General features: G+C 40.3%; 9 protein-coding genes across 9 annotated transcripts; 5 read left to right on the top strand and 4 right to left on the bottom strand. All coding sequences in view use genetic code 12, as the record gives it.

Moving 5' to 3' along the window:
* Positions 1-497: 497 nt before the first annotated feature.
* Positions 498-2852, top strand: CBK1 (serine/threonine protein kinase; the record flags this gene model as incomplete). Its single annotated transcript, XM_064921337.1, has 3 exons — positions 498-840; positions 931-1170; positions 1357-2852. The coding sequence occupies 3 exons, from the start codon at positions 498-500 to the stop codon at positions 2850-2852; spliced, it is 2079 nt and encodes a 692-aa protein (XP_064777220.1).
* A 1784-nt stretch (positions 2853-4636) lies between these two features.
* Positions 4637-6490, top strand: RJT20DRAFT_132316 (uncharacterized protein; the record flags this gene model as incomplete). The annotated part of the gene is made up of 1 exon (XM_064918130.1): positions 4637-6490. The coding sequence occupies one exon, from the start codon at positions 4637-4639 to the stop codon at positions 6488-6490; it is 1854 nt and encodes a 617-aa protein (XP_064777221.1).
* A 1879-nt stretch (positions 6491-8369) lies between these two features.
* Positions 8370-10334, top strand: RJT20DRAFT_132317 (uncharacterized protein; the record flags this gene model as incomplete). The annotated part of the gene is made up of 1 exon (XM_064918131.1): positions 8370-10334. One exon carries the CDS (start codon positions 8370-8372, stop codon positions 10332-10334), a length of 1965 nt encoding a protein of 654 aa, XP_064777222.1.
* A 741-nt stretch (positions 10335-11075) lies between these two features.
* Positions 11076-13266, top strand: RJT20DRAFT_124359 (uncharacterized protein). The gene has a single exon (XM_064916214.1). It carries the CDS (start codon positions 11129-11131, stop codon positions 13202-13204), a length of 2076 nt encoding a protein of 691 aa, XP_064777223.1. The 5' UTR covers positions 11076-11128; the 3' UTR covers positions 13205-13266.
* On the bottom strand, positions 13267-15357 carry MSS116 (ATP-dependent RNA helicase). The gene has a single exon (XM_064916215.1). It carries the CDS (start codon positions 15312-15314, stop codon positions 13392-13394), a length of 1923 nt encoding a protein of 640 aa, XP_064777224.1. The 5' UTR covers positions 15315-15357; the 3' UTR covers positions 13267-13391.
* A 779-nt stretch (positions 15358-16136) lies between these two features.
* Positions 16137-17262, top strand: MSO1 (Mso1p). The gene has a single exon (XM_064918581.1). It carries the CDS (start codon positions 16486-16488, stop codon positions 17179-17181), a length of 696 nt encoding a protein of 231 aa, XP_064777225.1. The 5' UTR covers positions 16137-16485; the 3' UTR covers positions 17182-17262.
* On the bottom strand, positions 17263-18814 carry RJT20DRAFT_13769 (uncharacterized protein). The gene has a single exon (XM_064918580.1). It carries the CDS (start codon positions 18742-18744, stop codon positions 17344-17346), a length of 1401 nt encoding a protein of 466 aa, XP_064777226.1. The 5' UTR covers positions 18745-18814; the 3' UTR covers positions 17263-17343.
* Positions 18815-19163: 349 nt separating this feature from the next.
* ARG5,6 (bifunctional acetylglutamate kinase/N-acetyl-gamma-glutamyl-phosphate reductase) lies at positions 19164-22069 on the bottom strand. The gene has a single exon (XM_064916216.1). The coding sequence runs from the start codon at positions 21906-21908 to the stop codon at positions 19317-19319; it is 2592 nt and encodes an 863-aa protein (XP_064777227.1). The 5' UTR covers positions 21909-22069; the 3' UTR covers positions 19164-19316.
* A 15-nt stretch (positions 22070-22084) lies between these two features.
* Positions 22085-25645, bottom strand: RJT20DRAFT_13789 (uncharacterized protein). Its single transcript, XM_064918583.1, has one exon. The coding sequence runs from the start codon at positions 25248-25250 to the stop codon at positions 22500-22502; it is 2751 nt and encodes a 916-aa protein (XP_064777228.1). The 5' UTR covers positions 25251-25645; the 3' UTR covers positions 22085-22499.
* Positions 25646-26037: the final 392 nt, after the last annotated feature.

Below are 26037 nucleotides of genomic sequence, written 5' to 3' on the forward strand. Positions count from 1 at the left end.
GTCACCCAGCCTATTATATTAATCTACGCACTCACACAACGCTTCTCCTAAACTAAACACAAGCTTTTTTCTCTCACTAAAAGTAGCCAAACGGACACGAAAAAAGCGAAAATAAAACGAGTTTCAGATCAAGAATAAAATAACAACAATACGAATAGAAGAAGGTTAGGCGACCAGACGTGGAAACATTGGTGCATATTTATCAAGATCGTAGTACCTATGTATAGGTAGTCGCTTCATTCTTGCAGTCATCGTTTTACGTTATACATTGACGCTTTGTCTCCATTCCTTTTTTCTCATTTCTTATAGGTTGAATTCAGCGGATAGTGACAACACAATCAGTTCGACAAGTTCCCCAAGCCATTTACATAAAACAGCCAAAATACTACATCAAATCTCGTCGACGCAGGTGGTTACGTATATAGCGAGAGTCCATAGCTCATTCTTTTTCCTGTGCATTTGCCTTCTTGACATTCTCAATCACAGAACAGCGTACCATGAATTACGACAATCTATCGGAGGAGCAGAAGCAGCAACTCTATTTCCAGCATCTTCAGGCTCAGCAACAACAACAACAGCAACAGCAACAGCATCTCCAGCAGCAGAATTACTTTGCCAGGAGCAATGAGGTAAACCAGTTCCAACAACAAGCTCAGCAACTTCAGCAACAGCAGAAGACATTTCAATATGATATCCAAGATGATAGTTACATGGACGAGGATGATTCCCAGATTTTAGAGGCTCCCCCAACAGCTAGTGCTAGTGATGTTCATTCCCCTATTCGAAACGAGCATCACTTGAACTCAAAGCAACCTCAACAGTTCTTGAATGCATCACCTCGTTTCTCGTCTAACAGGCTCTTCGATAATGACCAAATCGTATTTGATAATGACGAGGCCAAAAAGTACGACTCTGGTAATCATGTTGCAGCCTCTGGAAACGGTAATACCACCAACAGCGAAATCAAGTTTACATCAATTGATTCATTGAATTTCAAGCCTCCAACCATGTTCACTCAGTTGAATAATAGCAGCAACACAAACCTATCCGAAATAAATCACTCCAACAACTCATTGGCGAACTCTTTATTGTCGAACCATAGCACCTCGAATGTATTCAATAACAGTAACCAAGAGCATTCCAATAACGGTCAAGCCTATGGCATAGCGAGTGGAGGCAACAATAGCATACAAAATTTGACGACTAACAATACAATTGCTAATTCAAGTTTGGGAACATCAGTTCATTCACAACAGCAACAACAACAACAACAACAACAACAACAACAACAACAACAACAACAACAACAACAACAACAGCAGCAACAGCAGCAGCAACAGGAACAAGTTCATAAAGAGGCCGAAAGTGTACCAGAGGTCCCCCCTAAGTCAAATTACGTGTATTTCACTAGACAGCCAAATTTGCTCAATAAGAATACCAATGACAAGGCTTCTGCCATTAAGTTAAAGTTAGAAAATTACTATACAATGGCTGTTAGCCATGCCATAGAAAGAAACCAAAGACGATTGGATTTGGAACATAAGTTATTGACTGAGGAAGCAGGCTCCAGTGAAGAAAGAAAAAACAGACAGTTGCAAAATTTGGGAAAAAAGGAATCGCAATTTTTGAGATTGAGAAGAACCAAACTCTCCTTAGAGGATTTTACGACTGTTAAGGTTATTGGTAAAGGTGCCTTCGGAGAAGTCAGATTGGTTCAAAAGAAAGATACCGGAAAGATTTATGCGATGAAGACATTATTGAAGTCAGAAATGTACAAAAAGGATCAATTGGCACACGTGAAAGCAGAAAGAGATGTTTTGGCAGGTAGTGATTCCCCTTGGGTAGTTTCATTGTATTACTCTTTCCAAGATTCACAGTATTTGTATTTAATTATGGAGTTCTTGCCAGGTGGAGATCTCATGACCATGTTAATTAGATGGCAGATATTCACTGAGGATATTACTAGATTTTACATGGCCGAATGTGTCTTAGCTATTGAGGCGATTCACAAGTTGGGTTTTATTCATCGTGATATTAAACCGGACAATATCTTAATTGATATCAGAGGACACATCAAGCTTTCAGATTTCGGTTTATCGACCGGTTTCCACAAGACCCACGATTCCAATTATTACAAGAAATTACTCGAGAAAGAGGGCTCTTCTAATCATTTGCAACCAAATCAGTTGACTAGTGGACGTAACTCGATGATGGTAGATGCAATTCATTTGACAATGTCAAACCGTCAACAAATGCAAACATGGAGAAAGTCTAGAAGACTTATGGCGTATTCTACAGTTGGTACACCCGATTACATTGCACCAGAAATATTTATTCACCAGGGTTATGGTCAGGAGTGCGATTGGTGGTCTCTTGGTGCCATCATGTTTGAGTGCTTGATCGGTTGGCCACCTTTCTGCAGTGAAACACCGCATGAAACGTATCGCAAGATTTTGAACTGGCAGGAAACCTTACAAATACCCGAAGATATTCATTTGTCTCCCGAAAGCGAGGACTTGATTCGTAAATTATTGACTAGCTCGGACAATAGATTAGGGAGATACGGAGGTGCCGAAGAGATCAAGCGCCATCCATTTTTCAGAGGAGTTGACTGGGAAACAATCAGAAAGGTCGATGCACCTTTTATTCCAAAGTTGAGATCTATAACCGATACTAGATTCTTCCCTACCGATGAATTAGAAAATGTCCCAGAATCCCCTGCTTTGAGTAAAGCAATGGAGCAGAGAGAACAGGATGCCAAGAACGGTAAAAAGAATGTCAAGGAAGATTTGCCATTTATCGGTTATACATATTCCAGATTTGATTATTTAACAAGAAAGAATGCATTGTGAAGTCTTTAAGAATATAGCAGTCTCTTATATATTATGTTATTCATCTTTGAATTACACGAACTCATCATTTAACATTGTAAGCAACAATTTATACTCTAGAGCCATCAAATTCTTTATGAAAGCGTCCACCGAAATTTTCAGCTGATTGCGGGTAATCACTGTGGATGCTTAAAAACGGTGTTGATAATTCTAATATATTAGTAATAGGTCTCCTACCAAAGGAGACGAGCATGATGTTTCTACCTGCGTCCCTCATTTGGTTTAATTATCTCGCAAATCAAATCGTACCCCGTGATACATTGTGATATTTACGGTAAGGGACAGACGGCCGCAAAATTTTAGGCGGTCGGCAGACACTTCAACCGGTTACAGTGAGATATTTTAAGTGTCAATGTGTGTCGTTGCTCCTGTAGTACGCTTAATATATAGAATTGCGTGACACCATTAAGATTCAGAACTAGTTGGGATAGACGAGTGGCTATCCGTGAAGCTGAGCTATTTGGTGGACTATAGTTTTACATTAATTCGGCATCGTTCGGAGGTATGGATTCGGGAGTTAACAGGGGTTAATATCTTTTACACAGCCATAGGATATTAATAGGTATTGAAATGAAATTAATAGGAATTGCTATGATATTAATAGATACTCGGCTGATGGATTACAAATAAGGTGTTAAGTCTTGTTTAAGCAAATTCCGATGTAAACACATAAGCAAGTAATTAGAAAACTTTACTCTGAGAGCGCAAAAGGAGATAACCCCAAATGAAGAACCAAGCCGTAAAATATTACTTTCTCGGACTTCAATAGTGGCAGTGCTTTCAACGACTGTTTCACCGTAGTTGTTCTTTGAGGTTGGTCAAGTATGCCTTCACCCAGCCTCTACCATGGCGAAGTGCCAAGTCCTTCTTGAAGATGATACTGGAGAAGTATAGTATTTTTAGTAATTAGAATCACGGCTCGGATATACTCGGATTTTGAGAGCCATTAAAATACCGGAATAATCCCGAGCGTTCCGGTCACATGATCCGATGTAACCAATTTGCCCAATTCAGAAAATGGAACAATAATAGTGGCTGGTAGGTCAATGGAGTAGTGGGCCAATACTGGGCAGTAATGAAGACGACCAGAGCAATGGTTAAAGGTATATTGGGTATTGGGTGGTAGGAAGCAGCAAAACTCATATCTATCAGACCACTTCAAAACCTAATTGAGAAGAGATGCTGCTTTTTATTCTCTGTACAGTCCGCATTGGTAACTCATCTTGTCCCTTGCCACATTGAAGGAGAAGACGAAAGAACGGCAGAAGAAGGCTACATGATGTTACTATTGTTAGTATGTAGGATCCATATTGTCAGTGTCCCGGTTTATGCCAGCTCTGTAGTCATTTAAATTTTCCTTTTTTGGACTTACAGGCACCTCATCAATGGTATATATAAGTTGATGGTCTCCCACACAACTTTGCGTCCATAATTGGAATCATGTAGGATAAAACTTTATAAAGCCAAGCCAATCTTCAACTTACTAAAACTCCATTGTGCTTTGAGTATTGGCAGTCATCAGTCATCATTTGTTAATTTTTTTTTCCCATCTATTCCGTAGCGACCCTCAATACTATCTGAGTCTTCGAGGAAAAAAAACAGTAGTCATCTTAGTAATAGATCTCCGAGAGAAGCAACATTGCCTTTCTGTGTCCTTATAAATACAAAACCAATCGTCTGAACTCAATTCAGTGGGACATATATACTGACACCCGAGTCACCTTTAGTTCGAAATTTAAACAGCAATGAAGTTGATTTCGTTCAATGGCTTTATAATAGTCTCCTTACTATGTGCTGCCAATTTGGCTAAAGCCGATGAGTCAACCCATCTCCACTCAGAAGCGGGCAATGATATAATACAATCAGCTTCTTCGGAGCAGCCTAAGTCCAGTGAAATGAGCCATTCTGGAGGCATGTCAATGGAAAAGAAACCCGTTGCACATGAAATGCATCATCCCCATGGTATGCCTATCTTGCAGACAGAGTTATCGCCTTTGGAACGTCAATGGTGGGAAAACTATAATACCACAACTTACTTCAATACGGAATCCAAGCACAAGTCTGCTCTTTATGTCCACATAATCCTTGGTTTACTTACAGTTATATTTGTTTATCCTGTTGCTCTCGTGTTCAATAACTTAAAATTGAAATCTTGGTATTTGACTGCATTGGTGGTACATACCACACTTCTCATGGTTAGTCTCTTTAACTATTCCATATTCATCAATTCTATTCCTGAACTTTATCCAGGCAATGCTTACAACAAAATGACGTGGATTTTATTCTTTTCCACTATCATTCAGCTTTTTGCAGCATTTATCAATTTTGGATATCAGTACTTAAATAGCGAGTTCGGAGACAAACACGACTACTATGGCCTCACAGGATCTTCCGACGAGGACTTCGGTGATGAGGAGAGTAGTTGTTCATCGCCAGCTATTACCCTCTATGATTTGTCCAGGCAAGGTACCACTTCGAACTCGTTAGATTTGAATGGACACAGTGACCACATGAAAACATCCAACAACGCAATGTTACCACCTTCTCCTTCTAAGACGAGAAACCCACTTTTCAAGTTATTTGACTTACCATTTTTCCGTCATGTAAATAACACTTTGTATAAAGTTGCAAACTACACTTTCAACTTTTTGAATTGGGGTCATTTCTTCTATTTCTTGATCTATATACCAACTGGAGTGGCTACTTTCTTGTTGTATGGAAAAGGCAAGACTGTTTTCAACTTGCTTGCCCACTTTATCAAAGGTGGGGTATTCTTCTCATTTGGCGTTTTGACCTTGGCAAGATATAGTGGTGCATTCAGCAAGAAGGGATGGGCCTGGAATCACAAATTTGTGGTCGACAATTCTTCCAGATGGAATAGATTGCAATCTAAGGGATTAATCACAATGGAAGGCTTGGAAAGTTCGCTTATTTTGTTCTATGGCTGTACGAATATTTTCTTAGAGCACTTATCTGATGCCGGGAAAGGATGGTCACCCAAGGACTTGCAGCATGCATCCATCGCTTTTATTTACATCGGATGTGGATTATGTGGAGTTATTACTGAAAATAAATTGGCCCAGTGGAGATACGAAAAGGCCATGGATAATTTCGACTTGGTTGTGAAAACTTCCAAAATTCGTAAAATTTTAAAAGCATCTCCTGGATTTTCCCCAAATCTTTTCCCAGTGATCACAATATTCTGGACTGGTATCCTCATGTCCAAGCATCAGCAAGCTAGTCCATTGTCTACTGAGATCCATATCCAATGGGGAAATATGTTTATTTTAGCATGTGCATTTAGATTTTTAACCTACCTTTTGGTTTTATTATTACCAGTGAACGCCAGGGCAATTGAAAGACCTCTGAGGCCTTTCACAGAATTAATTGTTAGTTTTGGTTTAATTTGCGGAGGTGTTATCTTCATGGAATCAACTGACCCTGTGATTTACAGTTTTGAGTATCTTGGACTCACTTCAATGTTCACGTTGAACGTGACGTTGGGATTCGTTACTTTATTCATGGGTTGGGAGATGGGTCTTTTTGCATTTAAGGATTGGTTGAAGAAAAGATCTAGAAAGACATCTAGAGGTTTTTAGCGGCATCTGCTATCGGATAAAAATAAAGATTTAACCATTCAGCTTCACGTATTGTTTTCCAGTTTGCTATTGATCCCCACAGAAAATATTATTCGCAATTGTTTTTTTTGTATTATTTTCAATCAAAGTTGCTTGCTATCGGTTCCCTTAATACCACCTTCCGAAAGAAGGAAGTTGGGACAGATGCTTAATATTGCAAAAAAGTATTTGCATTTATGTTGAATTCTTCACATTGTTTTGAAGTTGCTAAGTCGTTTTGCTGTTTTTTGGAGTTTCGACTCCATTTGTTTTCAATTGTCCGTAGACTTTGCTATTAATCTATATATAGCTACCTAATAACTAATGATAATATGATCCGGAAACATTTTACGAAGCCGCTAATGCGTGCCTTGAAACAATGTACACACTGACTCTAGGTCCGACTGCAGAATAAGAATGTTAACTCCTACATAGTTAAGCATTTTCTTCAATGAATTAGACCTGTGCCTGCACCAAAATTGTTTATTTGTGTGACGTCATGTGAACTTCTTAACACACATCGGACCAAATCTCAAGTTCGTTCGCCCAAGTGCACGACAGATCTAATCACCACTTCACTACGTAGTACTTTTTAGAAGAAGCCTTTGCAGCACGGCAATTGGGTGATACATCAGAGCCCTTGGGGATAACGATATTATTGAAGATTGCATGGATGCTGCAAATAATACTGGAGGTGGTCAGCGGTAAGCCTTTACTTGGCTTTGACTATCGCCTTCGTTCATGTGTGTAATTTCACTTCCAAATCGGGACCAGCCCTGAATGAGGCTGAAATATTATTTCTGAGTTGAGAGAAGAAAGATCAACCCGAAATTCTTAGATCTCAACTGGGAAGTGTGAGAAGGTGAAATCGATGGGAACACCGATGAACACCGCATGGTAGAACATAAATAGAAACAAACAAATGCTAATATCTAGTAATAGAATCAACCAGGAGCCAGATACTGCCCCGTTCTGTTGCTAGTAAACTTGGAAAGGAAAATGAGGTGCGATTTGCCGACGTTGTAAACCAAGGAGTAGGCACCTTGCACCCACAAACACAGGGCATGCCCATCGAATGATAATATTCTAAATATAAAATACACAACGTAACTGAATATTATGTACTATGCATGTAGTCTAATGTGGTGCTCCAGTGTGGTACCCAAGAATATAGTTTTAGTCGTTTTCCCAGTGCCAATTGTCCACGAACAGGATATCACCCTCGTTGCTCCAGTATTTTCGGTCCCACACCCCCTGTAAATAGTACCAAATTTCACAAATAGGTGAAATCTCCCTCAATGTTGCCCGAATAATGCCAGGCTCTTAGACCTACAGATGAGGATACTGCTCACTATTTGATACTTCGAGGTTGTGCCTGACTACCGTATATATCGTATAACCGATGACCTGCTCTATATAACCTGGGCCACATCCATGTGTGTTTTTGCATCTGTCCATCAGTGTCGTCTTTCTAGCTATTCTTTATCGCTGTAGTTTTTCCAGGTATTTTCACTGCCCGTATAATCCCACCCACTGAGGGCAGATCACTTCCTACCTGCCTGGCTCATCCATCTACCATTTTTTTCACCCATTTACGAGAACCATCCTCGTACTGACCACACCGCAAATAATATCATTTCCAACGTACCAGCGTTTACCCTACCTACCCCACGGCGTTTCTGCAACCTGATAGAGTATCATTCCATTTCCAATACCAAGACCTTCTCCCACGATTTCCTCCCTGACTCGTCAATCATTTCTCCTCTCTGCATATTGCCAGTGTTTATTCCCTTCACCTAATTAATCCTGGTACCTATTTTTAAATTTTTTCCCTGGCTGTCGTTTCTGCTCTTTCTTCTGGATGCCATATAAATTACTCCAAGACCTCCGGTTTGTGTTTGCAAGGGACGTCCCTCCAGTACCTCCGGACGCAAACGCCACCGCTGCCTTTGTAGATCCAACCACCACCAGTCTTCCCGACAGCGCTTCATCTCCCCTTCCTCCTACAGACGGTTCTGAACAACCATCTGCCTCCTCGTCCTCTATACCGTCCACGCTGTCAGACCCTGATACAGCCTCTACTAGTTCAGAGACTAGTTCTTCAACCTCGTCATTCGTTACCTCGTCTACATCCAGCAGCTCGCTGTCCTCTGTGCCGATGTCCAGCACTGAAGAATCCAGCAGCACTCCTGCTACAAGCAGTGATGTCACCCTGAGCACAACTAGTTCTACGTCCTCGGAAGAAATCCTGACTTTTTCACCCACCAGTTCTTTGGAATCAAGCACTTTCAGTCTGGAAACTTCTACTATCCCCCTGTCATCAACAGAAACGTCTTCTTCGACGACCAGTTCCTCGACTGAGACCTCTACAGAATCCTCTACAGGATCCTCTACAGAATCCTCTACAGTATCGTCTACAGAATCTTCTACAGAATCGTCTACTCAGCCCTCTTCCACAGAGACTTCCTCAACAGAATCTTCAACAGCATCATCCACAGAGCCAAGCAGCACATTTTCTAGTGAAGAAACATCATCAGAGATAGAAAGTTCAACAGAGACAAGCTCGGGCATTCCCTCCTCGTCGACACAAGATTCTCTGAGCATAGCAAGCGTATCAGCCTCGGCGACTTCATCATCTGTTGAGACTAGCTCCTCAGTTGAAGCCAAGTCTTCCCATCACTCATCTAGCATAGAAGCAAGCTCTACTGAACATTCCAGTACACCATCAGAAACATCTTCTGCCGTTAGTTCAACGGAGTCGACTTCATCAAAATCATCTTCATCCTCGCCTACCAAAACTTCATCTGGACCAACCTCAATATCTTCAGCGGAGTCTATGACCTCCTACACATCTGTTATCAAACATCCAGATACAACTATCACTACAGTCATTACAATCCCAACGTCAGCAGTAGCATCTTTAGATTCTCAAGATAAAAGTGAACACAACTCTAGGTTAATCGGAGGCTTAGTAGGTTCTATTGGTGGTACTATCGTCATTGGTTCTCTCGTAGTCTTGTTCTTATTCCTCAAGAAAAGGAAGCGGAATTCGTTAACCAATCAGTCACCAGATTTCAACGACGATGAGGCCCCAGAAGAAGACTTCCATAATAAAGATGTAGATGATATCTTGGGACGTTCTCACGACGATGAAGGTATGAAGTATAACATGTTTGGATTTTCTAAGTTGTTTGGTTCCAAGGCCGGCTCGAAGAGAGGTAGCGTTAACAACAGCAGCTTGCTCGGAGCTGGTTCTGGTGTTGGTGGTTATTCAGGAATTCGTGATTTAGAAAGACAACCTACCTATGGCACTCAAACAGCTTCAACGGGTCTTGGTGGTTCTTCTGCAGCTACTGTCGCTGCCGCTGCTGCTGAAAATGAAAGCGACGACTTCGTGTACCGTGGTGTGACTAATTCTAACAACCTTGATTCTGTTTTCCGTAATTCTGATACTAGTCGTGCAACTTCCAGTCTTTTGGGCAAGAGTGCAACAGGAAGTACCACGAATTCTTCAACGTTTGGTGGACGTACAAGGTTGAATTCGTTTGGCCATCCGTTGGCATCTCCAGATCAGTTCAACTTCAGTGAGCATCCTGAAGCTGGGGCACCATATGAAGACGACCTGCCGCCATTAAAGGAAGAGGGCCATAGTTCTTCCTACGAAGACGACTCTGATTCCGAATTTAATCCATCCGACTACGATCACGGATTGCCAGGAGCGAATATGCCACCTGAATTAGAAGTACCGGACCGAGCTCAGATCTTTGGAGAGCATGACCATGGCAGCAACAACTCGCGATCGCGATTTACCGAAGAGATATCTTAGAACTACTACAGCGATTTCAAGGACTTTCAGGCGAACGTGACCGCTTCTCATTAACTTGCATATATTTTCTTCTTTCGTCAAAATTTCACTTAGAGGTGAATGTTTAGGTGTGTTTGGTAGTTGGGTATCACTCTGGCCGTATGGGAGTGCAGCTATCTTTTTCATAGGTTTCAATGTATGGCATATCGTTGACTTTCAATGTGTAGCTCTGTTCTTTCGCAGGGAAATGGGAAAATTATGTATGTAGTTGCGTGCTTACTTTCCAGTAGTATTCCAGTATTCCAAGTCACCAGTAGTATTCAAGTCTCCAGCAGTTTTTTAAGTTTCTAGCATAAAGCTTAAATGCTTAATGTCCAGCATACTTACATCTCACAAACAGTAGCCTCACACTAACAATGTACAATAATAACACACCAAACACCCCAAATCTTCCCAACTCTTCTCCATATTAATACTCCACCCATTTAAATAAAACACCTCAAATATCTCCACCAATGCCCCCAAGAAATCACTGAATACTGAAATCTCATATATTTTACGCAGTTGTTCCCTATCACCATTATCGCTTATGCCGTAGCCTTTCTTCTGTTTTGCAGCCTAACTATTCTTGGTAGTATCTCTTCTGCATAGAAAGAGAGACAGTCGCAGATCTCTAACGCACGTGACTTTGTAAAATTGATTTAGGCGTGGAATCAGATAGTGGAGGCTATTTTATTGTAAGTATTTATTAGTAACGTTAGAGATCTAAGGAAATAGTGCAGCTGAAAAAGACGAAGATCTAGTTGATAGATATAATGATCCGTCTCAGCCAGCGACTATTCATCGCGCTGTTGTTTTGCTGGATTTGCATCGCTGAAACATCGAATAGCACTGACTCTTCAGCTATAGTTCCTGTACTGTCAGCAATCGAGCCACAAGAATTACAAGAATTAGACAATATTAATGTCAGCATTTTGGAGCTGGTGCCGACTTCAGCAAACTCCTGCTCAGAGAGCTCATGCTCCACTTCATCGACTAGATCCACCAACTTCTTTGCTCCCCAGATAATGACTAACCCTACAACGTCGTCAAGAACTACCATCCAGTCAGACTTCGTAACTACAATAGAGGAAAATATCCATAGTTCAGCACACGTAGTCATATTGGAGGAACAAAACTCGGATAAAGAGGAATGTGACAGCTCAAAAGAGGACACATCAGCTGAGTTACCTGTGGAGACAGAACCTGATTCAGAGATAACACAGGCCACTACGGCAAAACCCAACGACGTCACTCAAGAAGAAACCCATGATCTATTGATAAATGACCTCCAAGCCAACGCTTCAATTGATATATCGTCTATTCAGCTACTTGACCAGAGCACAAATATTGATATCGACACGAACGTATCAAATAGTACTGTAGACCAGCAGAACAATACTACAAACGTCACAATTGACGATTGTCGTTTCATGTCTTTTGAGGAGTGGAAAAAACAGAAGGAGGAGGCAGATATCAGCCAAGAACAACAAAATTATGCCAACACTACTAAGGTGTCCAGCAAAGCCAAAAATACCACTTCTAACGAATTGTCTATTCATGGGGATGTTCCACCAAAAGTGCCCCTGGTTGCAGCGGAACAGAACGTAACCAAGGAGGAGGGCAGGGTCTACAAGGATAAATTCAACTATGCCTCCGTTGGATGTGCAGCAACTATTATTAAGACCAATTCGGAAGCTAAGGGAGCTTCTGCAATTCTTGTAGAAAACAAGGACTCCTATCTATTAAATGTGTGTTCAGCACCAAGCAAATTTGTTGTAATCGAGCTATGCCAGGATATTCTTGTGGATTCTGTTGTCATGGGAAACTTTGAATTTTTCAGTTCCATGTTTAAAGATATTCGAGTATCGGTCAGTGACAGATTCCCAACAACAAGTTGGAAATTATTGGGAGAATTTGAAGCCGAAAACGTGAGAGATGTTCAAAATTTCAAAATTGCAAATCCTTTTATTTGGGCTAGATACTTGAAAGTTGAAATCCTTAGTCATTATGGTGACGAGTTCTATTGTCCGATATCTGTAATTCGTGTCCACGGTAAAACAATGATGGAGGACTTTAAAGAAGAGGAAGAAGTGTCACAGTTGCAAAAAGAGCAAGAAGAATTGGTCATAGATACTGCATCGCTTGATAAGTTTGACAACGACACACTCGAGGAGTGTAGAGTTATCTTACCACATTTGGGGTTGAACCAATTTCTTCAGGATTATAACAACACCTCTGAAGAATTCTGCGAAGTTTTAGAAACTGGTCAAGCGCAAACTACAGAGGCTCTGGCAACTACTCAGGAATCAGTATACAGAAATATTATCAAGCGGTTGTCGCTACTTGAGTCTAACGCCACATTGTCATTGTTATATATTGAGGAGCAAAGCAAACTTCTCTCCACTGCCTTTTCAAACTTAGAAAGAAGGCAGACATCCAACTTTGAGTCATTAGTGAACTCAGTGAATTCGACCCTTATTTCCCAACTCATATCTTTCAAAAATTCGTACTTAAATATGCACAGTGAATACGCAAAGTTATTCAAATTGCAAGAAAACAATCATAAGGAATTATTGAATGAGTCTCGGACTAAAATAGGAGCTCTAGGTAATGAGCTCACATTTCAAAAGCGTGTCGCAATTTTCAACAGCATTATTATCATTTGCCTTCTAGTTTACGTGGTACTTACTCGTGATGCTTATATTAGCGAAGAAATTGTTGAAGTGACGAGATCAAGTTCAGGAGCAAGAACTAAAAACAACAAGAAGGCATATCCCACAGGTTTGTTAAAGAAGAATTTCAAACCAAAGCATAAAAAGAAGAATCTGAGTACTTTTCCACATTTTTAATTCTATCATCATGATCCATTAATGTAACTATATATAATATCCTAATGAACAAACTATATACAAATTAAAGCTATATACAGCAAACCAAGAAGAAAAAAGCGTTGCTATGAAAATGAAAAGAATCTCGGAATTTCGTTGCTATCGTGCAACTTTCGTATAAAACAAATATTTACAAGCGGATTCTTAATTAGTAGGAGTCATCGTAGTTGTTTCTATCGTTTCTTCTATAGTTTTTGGAACCTCCTGAGTTTTTGGAATAATTGGGCTTATTGTAACTAGAAGCATAAGAACCTCCGTAGCTTGGTCTTCCAGAGTTTCTAGAGCCTCTTTGACCACCACGATCGTTGCGGTCGTTATATCTTGGAGAATAACTATTTCTTCCGGCTCCGAAGAAGTCTCTTTTACTCTTACGGTTGCCACCACCACCTCTGCTCAAGCCACCAGGGATATTAAAGTATAAGTCACCAAGTGTGTGGTCAAGTTTCAAGACTTCCGTAGCATATTTGTAAGAAACTTGCATTGTCTTGTCTGGTTGACCAAGCAAAGCACGGTAAAGCTCCATGGTGTCCGCAATAGACTTATGTCTGTCTAATCTGTGTTTTTGAGTTACTTGAGATTGGAACGAGAGATATGTAGTGATAAATTGCTCAATTTCTTCTTCATCAATACGAACTTGATCAAAGATAGTAGCGTGTGCCTTCTCAATATCTTCCGAGTTAATAACTTCCTCAAACTTGACACCTCTTTCCTTCTTCAAAATTGTGGCATATCTCTGCTCGTTCTTAGTAAGGAAAAGAATAGCCTTTCCCTCTTTACCAGCTCTTGCAGTTCTTCCGACTTTATGAATGTAATCAGCAACAGAGACACTTGGTGTCAATTGAATAACATGGGTCACATCGTTGAAATCTAAACCTCTAGCTGCGACATCGGTACACACCATAATACCGCTCTTCATATTACGAAAATGACGGACAGTATTGTCTCTTGCAGCCTGAGATCTTTGACCATGCAATCTCACAACGTTGGATGGTCTAACTTCAAATAATCCATTATCAATACCACGAACAAGAGATTGGTAAAACCACTCGGTACTAGTAACAGTTGGCAAAAAGACCATACACTTGAAAGGGGCCTTATGTTGCAAGTGGTTAGCGATGTAAGAGAAAGAAGTGGCATAGGTGTCAACACTATCGGTACACGAAATCAAGGATTGGTGGATATTTTCGTGTGCTTCTGGTTCGTTTTCGTTAACACAATTGATGTATTTATAGTTTTCATCTATGTGCTCACGAGCAAAGCTATCCACATCAGAATCAATGGTTGCGCTGAACAAAATGGACTTAAACTTATCCCTTGAAGCAGCTACAAGGATCTGGTCAATCTCGGACAAAGTCTGTTCAAAACCCACGTCCAAAAGTCTATCAGCTTCATCATACACTCTATACTTTAAGTCCTTGAATAAACGGGCAACATTTGGGTTCGACAACTGGTCCAACAATCTACCAGGAGTTCCGACAACGATACTAGGAGGGTTTTTAACGTTAATTCTCGTTTTCTTTCCTCCTGTAAGAACAATGATATCTGCATTTTGTTTCAAGTTCCTAGGAAGATTGGAAATGACCTTCTTGTATTCAGTTTCGATCTGAAGTGCTAAATCACGGGTTGGAGCGATGACCAAAGTAGAAACACCTCTCAGGTTTCTATTAAAGCTGGAAAGAGTGGCCTGCAAGGTAGGAACGACAAATGCCAAAGTCTTACCAGTTCCTGTCTTAGCACGCACCACCAAGCCGTTTTCCTCTAAAATAGGGATCAATGATGTCTCCTGAACAGGAGTCAAGTTTCTGAAATTAGCGGCCTTCAAAGCATCTATGATAGTCTTGTCGAACTTTCCTGACTTTGCTAGTTCATCGACGCTGTACTTAGAGATTGGAGCCGAAACTACTTCTGGAGGACTAGTCTTTGGAGTTGCAACTGGGTTTTCAGGAATTGGCTGCGCAGTATTACTCTGGTTGAAAAGACCAATGCTGTTTCCGAAATTTCTACTGATTGGCAATACCGAGCGGACAGACCTCACGGGTCTGATCCTTAACACGGATCTGAGGGCATACATCGAACGGACTTGGATCTCAAGGGTGTTCTCTGTGTCACTACAGTGTTGTTGCAAACTATATGAAAAATTTTAGCCTACAATAAATTTGTATGGGACTAGATTTCTGCGATGTTGCAGCTTATGTAATCGCTCTAAAAAACTGCTGCTACGCTGCCACTGCTATGGTGGTGTCAATTTTAATGCTCTTCATACTAATCACAAGAAATAATAAACCTACAACATAGCCTACAACATGCTCTTCTCAATAGAAATGTGCTTGAAGGGTAGTATGGACTTTATTAGGGGTTAATATGAATCATCATTTCTGGCCCCTAAATGAAAACAGTGTACTTCCACTCCTGCTCCTGCTCCTGCTCCTGCTCCTGCTCTTGATTCTGCCGCTGCTGCAACGAACGTATGTTTGGTAACTGACAAAAAAAATAATCACATAAAAATGAGACGAAAAATTCCATACTCCAAGAATATAAAATCATCAGTCACAGTAAGTAACAATAAGTTAATAGAGTGCGCACACTGACTGTTTTTGACTTTTTTGACTGAGACAGAACATCCTATTTAGGAAGCCTGTGCGTAGGTAATGGGTGCACATAGTGTTTGTAGAAAATTGTATGGTGGTGGTATGGTGGTATGGTGTATAGTGCATTGTACATAGAGAGAGATGCTAATGTATGGGAGGAAAAAGGGACAGTTACCTCCACGAAGAATTGTCGAAAATACACCAAAACTTCATTAAATTGATCCTAGAAACTCCACAAATCGAACCATCTCATTGAAAAAGCCAAAAAATCACAATTAACCCTTTTCACGCTGACCCTATTTCCTCTGACCTTCGTGTATTGCATATAAAATGGCCGCTTATATGCCCAACGTGGCCCCAAACGGAGTAAAGCATACGATTAAATGGTGATTTTAATGGTTGTACAAGGCTTTAAATCATAGTAGTTAATTGTAAATTGGAATCAGTTGTTTGATCTGTGGTACAATTGGGAAAATATTGGACATTTAGCTATTTAGAATTATAGATCCGTGATTATTAGTTGAACTAGTGAATCTCACTTTGCTATCAATTGACTGAAGAAATTATAAAGATACCCCAAAAGAGTTGCTTCTCCTTTTAAAGCTTTGAATCTCATATCGACAAGGGAAATAAACCATCAAATTTCGTTACAAGATGAGCCAGCACGCACCAAGCAGCTCGACTGGTTTCTTTTCAAAGATCAGAGAGAACTACAGCAGCAAGTTTGCCAGTCTCTCCCTCTCCACATTTATTGAAAAGGATGGAAATGCCGAAGATGAAACCTTAATCCACAATGCATTCGTCAAATATTATGATTCACAAGGCCAGCCGTATCCAGATTGGCTTGGAGTAAGCCCTCTGCTGGTTCCTCCTCCTCGTAGTGCTCACAGACAGTCGTATCACAGCAATCATAGTGGAGGTAGTGGGGATTACCTGGGTTCACTCCACCCAGTTCAGCAAACGAACAGCTACAACAATAGCTACAGCCAGAGAATGAAAGAAAACTCGTCTCCAGCAAGATTCAGTCCCACTCCTCAACTGGGAAGAGCAAGTCCTTCCCCAGAGCCACTGCAAGAACGCCCATCACCTTCTTACAGGCCATCGGCTAGTCGTTTACAAGATATGTACAACAAGTCAAGGCAGCAGTCCATACCGGGCTCAGGTTACAATTCATCCTTAGCTCCTCAACCTGGCAGAAGTAATAGTTACTCCAATTCTGGCTCTGGTTCCAGATTGAGAGAAAGAATGCTCAACTCATCGACCACCTTGCAATCCAACCATGACTCAGTGAATACTACAAATAGTGCACCTCCACATACAAACAGCAAAGCAACATGGGGTAGACGTTGATCAATTTAATTATACTATCCTTCCTATTATTTTAGACTGACATTGAAGTAAAATCAAATATCATTATGCATGGTTGACTCAAACAAGTACATAATCTACATATTTCAACAATAAACAATATAGAACTCTATTCCAATTCCATAAACTCTATCAATTAAATAGTCAAACATTATTCAACTTTGTGTACGTCTCTTCCCACAAGTTCCTGCCACGTACGAACCAGTCAGGCAATTTGCTATCAGCAGGTAACTTCAATTTTATAACGCTGACATTTTCAAAAGTAATAGGATACTTGTTGAGATTCTTATAGTATCTGTAGTCATACTTTTTCTTGATTGATTCAACTTCAGTGTTAGTCAAGAACTTGGTAGAGCAGTCTTTCTCTTTAGTCTTCTTCACCACAAGAGGAGAAGGCGAGTCAAACGATGCTCTGTGCGGATGTATCGGTCTTGGTGACTGCTGCGTACGGAACTTATTGTTATTTGCTCTTAAAAACTTCGAATCAATTGAAGACCTTCGCCTGTCCATGTTCATCCTTGCTGTTGTGATAAATGAATCATTGTTGAAACTATTATGCCTACTCGTCCTCCCGAGTTTCGGGGAAGTTCCCGGTGTGATATCGTTGTCCGAATCCATATCTCTAGGTTTCTCTTGTTTTCTCTGCTCTACAAGCTTCAATAGGTTTACAGGGATCTGTGGGGAAGCCGACAAAAGATCGTCATCCATATCATCATCATCTATGCTATTGACATCATCTTCATCCCATTGAATCTCTTCCTCTACTCCGTTGATCGAACTGGAACGAGAGTTGTTCTTCAGAAACTCCGGGCTTCTGAAGAGCATTTCTGTTGCTTTATATTCCTGTGAAAGGAGCTCTTCTTGCTCTTGCTCCTGCCTTTTCTTTTGTTCTTTAAGTTGTTGATTAAGATGGTCGATTTCATAAGCAATCAACTCGGTCTGTATCAACTCCAAAAATGTTTCAGCAAAGTAATTGTTCTTTGTTGAATTACCCGTATAAATCCTGTACTCATTCAAAATAGAATTGAAATTCCACTTCTGGATCTTCCGTAGTATTCCGATCAATGTGGATGTTGAATCGACCAAGAGGACGTTGTGCTTATTCTTGTTTAATAGTAACTCGAAGGCCCTCAGAATGAGGTTTTTCTCGATTAACATCCACTGGTCATTCTTATTCTTCTTTGTGTTTATTGTCACCACTTCAATGACATTTTTATCCTCGTGTGAAGTCTCCATGGGGTCTCTATCCGAGTTTTTACTGGTATTAGAAGATCTTTCATCTTCATCGTCATCATCATCATCCTTGTTGGAAGCGTCTGCTCCCGTGTGATGGTGGTTAGAGATCTTTAGACCTCCGAGGTTGAATAACTCTATAGCGTTGGACTGAAGGAAATCGTTCAATGATCTCGGAGGTTTTTCTGCATCCAATAGTACCAAAGACCGTAATTGAAGAGTCTCCAAGAAGGGAAAGTTGTCAGAATCAAGCTTGGAACATCTATATATTCCGGGCTCAACAAGACCAAAATTTTCTGGAGGCACTAACATTAGATATCTTGTAGTTTATAGATGACGATAGCTCTACGATCAACTCTCCGATCAACTCCTATATCAATAGCCTAAAAAGAAGCTAATCAGCAAAGCATACTCAATTCACTTTATTGACATACTCAACTCTTATTCTATGAAGGATTTGTGTGAGGATTAAGAATTTCTGGCGCTACCATTCTTTGAGTACAAATGGAAATATTTAATGGTTGCAATTACAATGATAATTACTATGATAATTAATTGTTAGTGTTGGGATGTAATGTTAGGATGTGGAATGAAATAGTGGTTGACGTATATGATTTTTAGACAGGTTACAAAGAGTTGACTTCTTATCTACTTTTTTACATTGTAATGAAGAATTGCATATTTTGAAATAATGAATTAATGAAAATGGAGACATTACCTATCAAGTATTCAGTAAAATATCAATCTCTCACATTTATTGAAGTGTCTACAGCTCTGTCTCTGAAAGATATATTAGATCTAGTTTATAAATAGAAGCAAACAACGAGAATTATAGAAAAGAAATTTTGATGGCTGATTGACAACACCTAAAGGCGTCATGCTGTTCAACCTCTGATGATCAAGTCATCGGGAATACCTTCGTATTCTCCATATCCTAATGACAAGTTAATGTTTTGCAAACATTGGGTGGCAGCACCCTTCAACAAGTTGTCGATGGTGGCAACAATGACGACTCTGTTTTCCTTGGAGTTGACAGCAAATCCACCAACAACAATACCATGTTTACCGCTAATGTCTCTGACCAATGGTGCCTCACCACTGATGGTAATCAATTGCTCACCTTGGTATCTTTCTTGGTAAATGTTTCTGATTTCTCTGGATGTCAATGAGCCTTGCTTGATTGGAATGGAAACAGTGTGAGAAATACCCTGGAACCATTGCGCTACGTGAGGCATGAATGCAACATCCAAGCCCAATTGAGAGCTGATTTCCTTTTCGTGGACGTGGTCAGTCAATGAGTATGGAATCAAGTTGTTTTCTAAAAACTTGACGTCGTTCTTTGGAGATGGCTTAGTACCTGCACCAGAATAACCAGAAACACCGAAGATGCTTGGAGTTCCTACGATGTAGTCTTTCAATGGAGCAATGGCACATTGGGCAGCAGTTGCGTAACAACCAGGGTTAGAGATCTTCTTGGCGTTGGCAATAGTTTTACGGTCGTTCAATTCTGGTAAACCGTAGATCCACTCTCCCGTGGTGTCGAATCTATAGTCAGCGGACAAATCGACAATCTTAGATTGAGAGTTAGCAACAGATTCAATAGCTTCAACAAATGGCTTACAGACACCGTTTGGCAAGGCCATAACCCACACGTCAACTTCACCATTTTCCTCCAACTGCTTAATTTCTTCAATTTGCAAGTTAGAGTAGACAATGTTATCCTTGTTGTATCCTTGTAATTTTTGACCAGCTAATTCACGAGAAGAGACATGGGAGATTTCAAGATGAGGATGGTTGTCGATTAAAGTGATCAAGTTCTGGCCAGTGTAACCTCTTGCTCCAATCAAGGCAACCTTGGTCTTTCCCGTGTTTGTTCCCTTTCTGATAGGTGGATTAGGGTTGGAGTAGTGTCTCTTTTGACCAGTGTGAAGGCCTCTCTTTTGCGATGGAGAGCTGAAGACTCCGGATTCCTTGGAAGATGACAAAGAGGATCCAATGTTCGAGGAGTCAAACTCCTTGATCAATTCAGAAACCTCCCCAGTCTTCAAACCGTACCAGAATAAGATTTCACCGTTCTTTGAGAAGGAACCATCGGACTTGGAGAAGTACCAGGCCAAGTTAGAGTCATTTTCATTTACGATCCAGCATAAGGATGAAAAGTCTTTCTTGATAGAATTGAAAATGTTGTCGGTAACGTTATTCAACCAGCCAGTCTTCGAGGACAAGAATTTGTCCAACTTTGGAACTTTAGTCTTGTCTTGTAAGACAATAGCCAAAACTTCCAAAGGCTCGTCTCCGTAACTCTTGAATTGCACAGATTCTAAGAACTTAAGGTAAGATGCAACAGACAACTTGCCGGACTTGATTTCTGGGTCTCTCAACAAGGCATTTCTCAATAAGTCTGGGTTACCAAATTCCTTTAAGGAGTTACGGTTGATTAACTTGTATCCTCTTCTGATTAAAGTACCAGCACCAGAGTCGGTAAACAATTCCTTTTGTAAGTCGTCAACATCGATAATGGCAACAGATGACGATCTTGGCAAATGTTGTAACAAGTCGTGAATCTCCTTAATCTTCAACTTGGTACCGTATTTGACCCAGCTTTCCTTCATCAAATCGTCGTACTCTTCATCCAAGTTGATAACACTGACTTTTTCACCAGTGTTACCATTGATGATACCACCCTTTTCATTCAAGTACACGATCTTCAATGGCTCAAATTCTCTAGCCAATTCACCAGCAGCGACATCAGCGTTGACATTCAACAATTGACCAGATGGGGTTTCGGCCAATGAGGTAAGAATTGGCAAATATCCAGCCTCAATAGCAGCTTCTATTGGGGATTTGTTAACAGAGTTAACTTTACCGACCAACTGGTACTTCTCCTTGTCCAAGTAATCAGCGCCGAACACGCCGGCAGTGATGGGTCTGGCATGGACACCCATCTTTTCCAAAGCAGTGACCAATCTTAAGTTCTGCTCTAAAAAGCACTTTCTGACGACTTCCATGGTCTTGGCATCGGTGATTCTGATACCACCTTCGTATTGTGGCTCCACACCTTCGTTTTCCAACAACTCGTTGATCTGAGGACCAGTACCGTGCAAGACTATAGGGTAAAGTCCGACATGATATAAGAATGCCAAACAAGAGGCCAATTCAGGCAACTGTTGTGTAATAATAGCACCACCGACTTTGATAACGGCGAACTGTTGTTGTGACACCGAGGTGAAATATTTCAAGTATTGCTCGACCTCTCTCTTGGATCCGATGTTGTTCAATAATTGTACCACGGTGGATCTGGTAGAGTAGTTACGTGCGTTTGTGGAAGCAGAGGCTGGGGAGGAAGAAGTAGCCTTGGATCTGCTTTGAACGTAGTTCAATCTTGGGGTAACAAGTGCCAATCTGCCAACAGTGGCAGTGGCCCTTGGTGTTAATCTCTTGACTACCGAGGAAGTTCTGGACACTTGTCTCAACATTCCGAATGTGACGAATAGATAGGGGAACTAGAGTACACTAGGTTGAACAGAAAAATGACCAGCCAGGGGAATACAAACCTCGACACAATTTGTTACCAAACGAATGCAAATTCTATATATATATAGAAATCTCCACCACTGAATACGAATCCTGAAAATTTTTCAGTGCCTATCATGTAGCTTATTTCTGTGGTGTTGACTCATTATCAACCAATTAAAGTAATAGTGGATGAGCTAAGCGCGGTCTGAAATCAGTAAAAATTTTCAGTGTGTGTGCAGGGCTAGTCACATGTAAGTTCGAAATGGAGTAGTGGGGTCCCCTATAGTAGAAGCAGTAGGCATGATAGGCGTGAAATGCGTACGTTGTAGGGCCTGGAGCATGGGGAGGAGGGCTTATTATTAGGATGTGGTGGGAAATTGCAAATTTCTCGGAGTGGTTTCGAGAAAGGTATGCAATATTATCAGGATGTCAGGATGTGCTTTCTACATTATCCAGTTTCTTTTTCATTATTATTATTAGTACTATATAAGTACGTATATACATTAAAATCCATGGACGGTGATTCCATCGAAAACTGAGTCGTAAACTCGCTAACTCCCTGGGCTCCCGAGGTCCTTATAAATCCAATTTAATAGTGGCCCGTACACTTTGTATATGTATGCAGTTAAGGCGGATATCTCGTGCACAATCGCTTCTGTATGCTGTTGGCAAAATCTAAAATTGCCCTGCAAAATTTGTTGCGATGTGACAGTGTCCGCCTGCATTTTGCAAAGAGTGGTGAATTTTTGCACTAGCAAGGAAAAGATCCTGTCATGGTTCCGTAAGAAGTATGCCTTGAAACTGTCAAAGTTTAGGTCTTGAATGCTTCTTCCGAACCACTTGGGCAATTTCTCTTGGAGTGTTTGAAGTAGCCTGTCTGGATTAGAAGCCACTTCATAAATATCGTTGAAAGCTGCTATTGGCTGGAATTTTGCAATAACAGCAATATTGTCTATAGTCAATGTAGAATAGAAACTCGAAACAAGCATCAAGCCCGTGTTCCCGCCCACTAACTTTATGACCATGCGATGAATCTTGAGAAGATCAAATAAATACACTTTGTTAAGCTCATTCTCTTCGAAATAATGGGTGTCTTTTCTTGTAATCAAATCCGAATATATTGAGCTGAAATATTTTTTGGCGCTTTCGTTATGCTCATTGCCGTAAACACGAGGAGTTTCCATACATGCATGTAATGTACTCATATTAACCAAATCATTCATGTTAGCATTTGTTAGTCTTTTCAAGAATGCATAAAACTTGGGAAATAATAAATTTGGAGAATTTGTGAAGAAACTGGACTTCAATTTACCGAAGTTTGGAGCTTTCACTAAGCATACAACATTCTCAAACCGTTTAAACATTTCAAAAGAATCAATTTTACATTCGTTGATCCAAAGATTTGCAACCGATTTCTCAAATTCCTGAATCAAATCAGCAAGCTCTTCAAATTTATCCTCATTATCCAAGAGTTCTCTCCAATTGGAAGGAAATCTCACGATGCTAGATCCCGAAATTGGCTTTTCGAGTAGATTATCAATAAGAGTGAAATAATGCTTCAGCAACTCTTTTCCATCCTCATTAAATAAACTGTCAAGGATTCGCTCGATATTATCTGGATCATAATTGTCTAGGTAAGTTTCAGAGTATGACTTGTAGTACTGGAAGAGCTCATCATATATTGTCTTCATCTTCAAACCCATATGCAAATGTGACTTGCATCGCTCAATATGAGACTCCTGAGATTTTCCTTTCACTTCTGTCAAAATGTCTTCAACATCCAACATTTCTCTGGATTTTGCATACTTAGTTTTTGTCGACACATGTCCTGAGCGAATACTTTCAGGGAACATCCTGTCGTGGTTACCCCTACTGAATTTCTTGAACCAGTACTTTCTCCATTCACTCTCTCTCATGGAAGAAACCATAGGAATGGAAAACCAACTATTTTGATATCTAACAACTCTGGATGTGCTGTAAATTCGGGGGTACAGCCGAGTACTTGCGGGGTTACCGAGAATTTGATGAAGCTCGAGATTAACTGTTGTTAAGAAATTAGTAGACTCTGGCAGCTCAAAAATGTCTTGAGCACGGAAAGACGGATATTTCTCTAAAAGTTGCTTTTCTAACTCCAATTTCGATTTCCTATTAACTCCTGCCTCGTCGTCTCCCAACAACTCTATCAATTCGGCGGTCAAATCGATAGACTGTTGTAGTATGAGTTTAATATTGCCGAAGTGCCTTCTCTTAAGTATTGCTAATAAAAATGCATAATTCTGCCAACTTTCTAGAAACGCTGTTGTAGCATATCCGACCTTCAAAACCTGTTTAAAATTATCAATCATCTCATTGGCATGTTTGTAAACAAGGAGCCATATGAAATTGTTTAAGCAATTTTCATGTTCGTTATTTTCCAAATTACAATTGAACCCTGGATGAATGGATCCATCATTAACACAATCGTGATAATCTGCAATTAAGATAAAAGCGTAAAGGAATCCACTATAAGGCTCTGATGTCATCAACGGATCAGGTACATCGAAGTACTTGAGAATATACACTAGTGCATTCTTTATGGCACTCAGTCTACTAAGAGACCTCACTCCTTCAGCAAATGAATAATCAGAATTGAATAGGGTGAAACGGTGAAGAAACCTCGAGTCATTCAATATTTTTAAATTGCGATCATACAAAGCGGATTTAAGCATTCGCTGTAGTACTTGGAGATTCGTGCTATCAAAGCGCTTCTCTAGAACGAGCGGTTTTGAGGTTGAAAGGCGAGTATTGCGCTTTGGTTGCAAAGGTAATTGTCTGGATGACACCAAAGACTTTCTACGGGGAAGCTGCTTGTTTAAGAAGCTTCCTGCTCTTTCACTAACAAATCGTAAATACTGCTGTCTCCTGCTGTTGACCATTTTCAAGTTATTATTCAAATTCTCGATTTGCAGCTGTACTTCTTGGTATCTTTGTGCTTTGACCTCATTTATCTTCTGATTGATCTTTAGCGCACGATGCTTGAGTAATTCTTGTTTGTTTGACAAGTACTGTGCCCGACGATTATGATGTTCTGAATAGTCTCTCTTTGTCTTTGTCTTTTTCACCGGAGTTAAATTCTTTAGTATATATGGTGGGGGCTGGAAAGGTGATGGCGGGGATTCCCTCTGGCTGACTTCATCTCCTGACGAGGGAGGAGTTCGTGGTGGAGATTGGGGAAACGGGGTGCTGGAAGGTGTTCCTTCTGATGTCTGTGTAGTATTTTCGTTTTGCTCATTGCTTGAGTCATTTATATTTCCCGAGTCCATGGTTGCTTGTAAGTCTAAATGGAGTCTTAGAGGGAGTCTGTGAGCCCGACCCTGAAATGCGGAGATGGCTGGAAATGGCTCTTGAACAGAGCTCAGTGCCAGTGGTTAATGTAACTGTTGACTACGTCAAGTAGCTGATGTAATTGCTATCCATACGGAGGAACCAGTCACTAAATACCAAGATGACTTGAAATTACCCTGAAATGTGTGGAAGTATGGAGGAAGAGAACTGTGGGTTCCTTTTCCTGTATGCTACTAAGCTGATAAGAACAAGTGAGACGATAATACTATGATTATGGCAGTCTTCAGTAATGAGATATCCCGGTGAAAGATGAAAAAGTATGTCATAAAATGGATTGAAACTACTTTTTCAGATCATTAGAAAGTAGTATTGTTTCATCTATATAAATTCATAGATCATTGACTTCTGAACCATGGAGATAAGAAGCTGTGGATCGCATGATTCAGATATCCGATGCTACCCACCATAGTCCATATATATATAGTGTGCATATAGAAGCAAAAGATGGCTTGCAAAAAAGTGTTTAGTTACCGGAACAGACGAGGATTACAGGGGTAACTATGAGAGATACAACCAAAGAGTCATGAAACCTAAGCAATATGTTATTATTGAAAAGATTTTGGCATTCCATTGATGTCAATGTTGCTACTGTTAACAAAAAAGTCTTTGTTTCCATAAACCGGTGATTTTGTATATATGTATTTTGTATAATTTTATGAAAATTCATGAAATTTTCGTAGATATCTCTCTGAAATTCTTTAGGTT

Source organism: Scheffersomyces xylosifermentans (assembly GCF_036884685.1).
Source record: "Scheffersomyces xylosifermentans strain CBS 12540 chromosome Unknown RJT20scaffold_1, whole genome shotgun sequence".
NCBI classification, from domain to species: domain Eukaryota; kingdom Fungi; phylum Ascomycota; class Pichiomycetes; order Serinales; family Debaryomycetaceae; genus Scheffersomyces; species Scheffersomyces xylosifermentans.